General features: G+C 64.2%; 1 protein-coding gene across 1 annotated transcript; it reads left to right on the top strand.

The window, feature by feature from the left end:
* The first annotated feature begins 6 nt into the window (after positions 1–6).
* Positions 7–4,700, top strand: GM2A (GM2 ganglioside activator). Its single transcript, XM_026047535.1, has 4 exons — positions 7–120; positions 1,968–2,120; positions 3,207–3,389; positions 3,561–4,700. The coding sequence occupies exons 1-4, from the start codon at positions 7–9 to the stop codon at positions 3,714–3,716; spliced, it is 606 nt and encodes a 201-aa protein (XP_025903320.1). The 3' UTR covers positions 3,717–4,700.
* The last annotated feature ends 778 nt before the right edge of the window (positions 4,701–5,478 follow it).

Raw genomic sequence — 5,478 nt, 5'->3', positions numbered from 1 at the left:
GCCGCCATGCGAGCAGCGCTGCTGGCGCTCTGCGCCCTGCAGCTGTGCCCAGCTGCGCTCGCCGGGCCCGGCCGCCCGCCGCTCGTCGTGGAGCGCAGCGGCGCCAGGAAACTGAGGACGGTAGGAGGTTCCCCCTGTTTCTGTGCACGCGGGGGATGCCCGGGGGGCTCGGCGGGCACTGGGGTGACGGCAGCGTCTTGCTGGCACCGGGGCGGGAGGTGCCTCTGGAGATGAGTCTTGCCCCAGAATCCCCATAGAGGGATTTCGGCTCGGGTGGAGCGTTTTGCACGGGATGCCCGGCTGGTTTCATGGAGCTCAGCTGAGCCTCCTGTGCTGCACCTCAGCACGGCTGATTTTATTCCTGCACTCGGTGTTTTCCAGCTCAGCAGCTCACACCCCCGCCTTGCTCCCACGTGCAGTGTTGGCTCAGGTGAATCAATGTGCTCCTGTTTGGGGACGCATGGAAAGCAGCCTGGCCGCTTTGGGAACATGGGAGCTCTGGTGGACTTTGGCTAGCTTGGAGCGTCCCTTTGCTCCCAAGCAAGCTGGTGTTGCAGGGACGGGGAGGTGGAGGGCAGTACGTGCTGCAGTGCATGGACTGTGGCTCCGGCCAGGCTCCCCTGCCCTTGCAAAACACGGGGCCTGGGCAAGCCCCTGGGCAGGAGCCGGCACCCTGGCATGTCCTCGCCCGCCGGGTTTTGGGGGTGCACCAGGGAATAGAGCCCTGGCTGGCCCGGCCCCTGCCCCGGGCTGCGGCTCCTGGCTCCAAGCTGGGGCAGGCAGGGAGAGCCCTGGCATGGTGCTCCGGACAGACCTGCTCAGGTGGGCACCCCCCAGCTTCCCCTGGGCTCATCCCGGCTCCCCGCAGGGAAATACCTGCAATTAGGCTGGTGCCTGGCTGGGGAGGCGCAGGAGCTCTCGCTGTGAGACGTGCCAAGTTGATGTGGGTTCAGGGGTGGCCGTCTTGGTGCTCGGCGCCGCATTTCAGTTCTCCTTTAGGTTCTTTAAATATAATTTCTGCTTTAGCTGCTTCCACCTGGCCACGAGGTTTGTGAAACAGAGGCTTCCCCAGGGCCAGGCACTGACAGCCCTGGGCTATTTCCCAACCCTGGAAGAGCTCCCATGGGAGCACCTCAGCTGAGCGGTGCCACTTGGCAGGACACCAGCAATGCCCACAAGTGCATGGGTCTTCATTCTCCCACAGGGCAAGGGTGTTTTCCAGGCTCATCCAGACAGTCATTAGGCTGGTGGAGCCGCAGAGCTCGGAGGTGTCTGGGCAGCGGCGGTCCCGACCGCTCGAGTGAGTCAGGCTGGCTCGGCGGGCACCATGGAAATGTTGAGCAGGGTTTGAAGTGCAAAGCACGAGCGCGGCTCCCGCTCCCGCACACGGTCACGCGGCAGGAGCTGGCAGACCACAGCACCGAGTGAACAGGCCGGGCTGGTTATTTCTGCCTGCAGCGAGCTCTTCACTTTAGGCTGGTTCCAGCTCAATGCAGAAGCTGTGTCAGGGGGAAAACCTCTCCGGGGACCCCCATGTGCGTGGCCACTGTGGTCCCTGTGCTGTGTCCCCACACACTTGCACCTCTGGGTAGACTTCGTGCTTCATTCAAGCTGGCAGGAAAATTCATTTTTACCCCACATGCATACAGAGTGTATGGCCTAACAGATGGCTTGGAGATTGCAACAAGGGAACACAGTAAAAAGGATAGAAAGGAGTTTTATTACCAATATTTTTCTGGAGAAAAGTTTCTGAAGTGCCTTTAGGCTTGGTGAATTGGAGGTTTATGGGCAGACGAAGCAGCTCTCCGGCTGAGGCTCCTTCGGGCTGTGTCTGCGAGCAGCCCTGCGTGGCACCGGGTTTCTGCAGCCGTGAGCACCGACTGAGGTCCATCCCGGTCACAGCACTTGGGGACACAGGGCCACAGCCCCAGGGCCACCTCTCTGAGTCCCATCCATTGATGCCGCAGGTCGGAGGCTTTTCCTGGGAGAACTGCGGTGATGGGAAGGATCCCGTGGTGCTCCAGAGCCTCTCGGTGGCGCCGGACCCCATCACCATCCCGGGGAACCTGCGGATCAGCGCTGCCGTGACCGGCACCAAGGCGCTGGCCTCCCCGCTGAAGGTACGTGCTGGGGACCCTTGGGGACGCAGCGCTGCGTGGGGCACGGGGAGGAGCACCCAGAGGGAACCCCGTGCATGGAGCCTGGCTGGATTGTGGCGGGTTCCTGAGCCCGGCTCCCAGGGTGCATCCAGCCCCGCTCCGTGTGCGCAGCTCCGATGCGACGCAACACGTCCCGCTGCAGCGCGCCGGGGCCCGGGGCCAAGCCGCGCCGGGACACTTGAGCAACGCGGGCTGGGGCCGTGGGGAGTGTCCCGGCGGGAACGTGGCCAGGCGGGGAGACGCCGGCACAGGCTGGTGACAGGAAGGGCGATACCGGAGCGGGGCCAGCTCGGCCGCGTGAGGAAACGTCTCTCGGCTGGGAGATTGGGAAGGGGCCTGTGGGACAGGGAGGAGAGCGCACGGGCAGCATGGAGGAGATACAAGTGTAAGGCCAGTGATCCTACCAAGGCTGGAGGATGGGAAGAGAAACCTGTGGGAGAGAGGAACCAAAGGAGGGAAGGGGAAGGAGGCAGCCGGTATGCGGAGGCAGGTGATGGTCCCAGAAATGCTGGGTTGCAGCTGGAGCACAGCTTCCCCCTTGGATCACAAGGCGAGGGGTTGGGATCCTGCCCGCTCCCATCCCCGTGCTCCACAGTGTGCTGAGGTGGATGGCATCTTGCTGGGGGTCAGGACAGGGTGGTTGGTTGCAACCAGCACGTTCAGCTGGGCACCATGGTGGGACTGGCGATGGGAGCTGGTGCTCTTGCTCGGTGCTGTGTGGAGTCTGGAGGAAACCACATAATTTTTGAGAACAGGGAGGGGAAGTTTAACTTCCACTGAGCCATGCAGCCCTGGGGGAGGTCTCCCATGGTGCTTCGTGCTGCATTTTCTCCTGCTGAGAACCGGCCTGTCACCTTGCAAACGGGCTGCTTCCAAGCCCGGGGTGCTGGTACCAACCTGCCCTCACCAACCCCCACAGTCCCCCACCACCGGCCCCACCATCTGCAGCCCCAAAACGCAGGGCAGGCGGTGGAGCAGGCCAGGGGGGCCTGGCTGGGGTGTGGCAGAGGCGCCTTGGGCACCGCTGCCCAAGCCCTTCCCTTGCAGGCGGTCGTGGTGGCGGAGAAGGCGCTGGGCGAGCTCTGGATCCAGCTGCCCTGCATCGACCAGATGGGCAGCTGCACCTACGACGACGTCTGCGCCATCCTGGACGACCTCATCCCTCCGGGGACACCCTGCCCGGAGCCGCTCCTCACCTACGGCATCCCCTGCCACTGCCCCTTCAAAGCGGTACGTCCTCCCGGCGGGCGCTCGCTCCACAGCCGCCGTCCCGCCTGCAGCGCCAGGCACCCGAACGCCCTTCGGTGCCGGTGTTTCGGCAGCGGGGATGGAGGGGGCGGCAGCGGGTTTTGGCCCACGTCATCACTGACACCTCGCCCTGCGGCTGCCCTCTCTCCACAGGGCTCCTACTCGCTGCCACCCAGTGACTTCCCGCTGCCCGACATCGAGCTGCCCTCCTGGATGACCAACGGCAACTACCGCGTGCGCGTGGCCGTGAGCAGCAAGGGCCAGGAGCTGGCGTGCGTCAAGCTGGCCTTCTCACTGCAGGCGCAGTGAGCGCCGGGGGCTCTGCGCCGCCCCGTCCCCCGCTGCCGCCCACCCTTGCTCTGTTCTCCCCGCCACTGTTTCTGCTTGGCCCCCACCGAGCCCTCCTCCTGCTCCCAAAACAAGGGGCCGATGTTGAGGAGAGAGGAGAGGCTTTTGGCGGGCTGCCGAGGTGCCAGTCCTGGGATGTTTCCCTAATTCCTCCTGCTTTAAGTCCCTCTTTGACCTGGTGAATAGAGAACCCCTCCTGCCATCCCACTGTACCCCAAATCCCATCACCAGCATCCCCTGCCTGGGACAGAGGTACCTTCAAGCACACCCCTGCCTTCCCCAGGGGCCTGGGGCAGTTATTTTTTACCACTTTTCAATTATTCTTTCTTAATCCTGTCAGGGGACTTTTAGATGAAAGCATTCCAGGGAAAAGCAATACCTATTTCTTGACATAAGAAGGAGGGAGCCTTTGGCAGAGGTCTCATGTGCCCAGCCCAGGCAGGCTGGAGGGCACAGCACGAGCTCCGAGGGCGCCCCACGCTCGCCCCATCTCCTACACGGCATGGCAGAGCCCACGGGAGCGCCGTCCCCGCTACGGCAGCTCTGGGCCATCGTTCAGCAAGTCAAGTCACCCACCATGCACCCATGGGGCTGGCTCTGGGGACGCCCCTGCTGAGAACAGCCACTGACGGTGAGGATGGGTCCATCCATGGAAAGAACCACGAGGGAGAAAGAGCTGAAGCCCCATGAGCCCCAGGTGACCGTCCACAGGGGCCAAATGACTGGTGCTGCCCTCCACGGCAAGGATATGAGGGGCAGCTGGGACAAGTCTCCCCACGGATGCCGCCGCCTCATCTTGTCAAACCCTAACTCCAGCGAGGGTGAACGTTTCGACCATGGTCTTTAAGGAGCTGTTTCGCGAAGGCCCTGGGAAACGGGCTGAAATGAGTTTTTACGACTGGTGGGGGTTGGGGGGCTGCAAAACAGAGCTCGAGCTGTCCACCTCTGCTCCGCAGGCACAGGGGGGTCGTTCTGGGCAGTTGGTTTCTTACATCCCTTCACCTGGTGTGTGAAACGCCTCTTGCCCCAGCTGCTTGGCCAGGAAGGCCACCCCCAACCCTTGTGTGACGGGGTGGTGCCCACACTGCTGCAGGAGCCGGCAGGGGGGCGCGGGTGCCGATAATCCCCAGCTTCCAGTTGGATCATCCCGAGCCTCCAGCTGCCCCTTGCCCGGCTACGCGGGGCTTCCCGCGTGAGCAGGAGCACCGCGCGCCGCAGAGCACGGCGAACAAGAGCGCGGGATGCAGCAGCGACCGCCGCGGCAGCTGTCGGCGAAGAACGGGCATCGGTGCCAGCCGTGCACGGGGCGGGATTCCCTCCCGGGCCGGTCCCAGCATCTCCCTGCTGAGCATCCCATCCCATCCCATCCCATCCCATCCCATCCCATCCCATCCCATCCCATCCCATCCCATCCCATCCCATCCCATCCCATCCCATCCCATCCTGCCGCCTCCCCTCGTTCAGCATCGCTGCAGAGCCCATCTTCCCCCCAGCACTTCCGAGGCCTTCAGTGCAGCACGGCAGCCCCGTGGGCGGGTGCGGGCCGAGCCCCGAGCCCCGAGCCCGGCCCGCCGCCTTCGCGCCGGCTCCGCTCTGCCCCAGGAGCGCTCCCCGCCTCGGTGCTCGGCGGCACCTCCCCGCGCTCTGCCTGCGGGTCCGCAATAAATCTCTGTGCCTGGGAGCGGAGTTGCTGCTCTTGGCGCCCGCGGTGAACGGGACCGGG

This window comes from Nothoprocta perdicaria, unplaced genomic scaffold (assembly GCF_003342845.1).
Source record: "Nothoprocta perdicaria isolate Ctin4 unplaced genomic scaffold, notPer1 scaffold_5, whole genome shotgun sequence".
Taxonomy (NCBI): Eukaryota; Metazoa; Chordata; class Aves; order Tinamiformes; family Tinamidae; genus Nothoprocta; species Nothoprocta perdicaria.
This window is presented reverse-complemented; position numbering and strand designations above follow the sequence as displayed.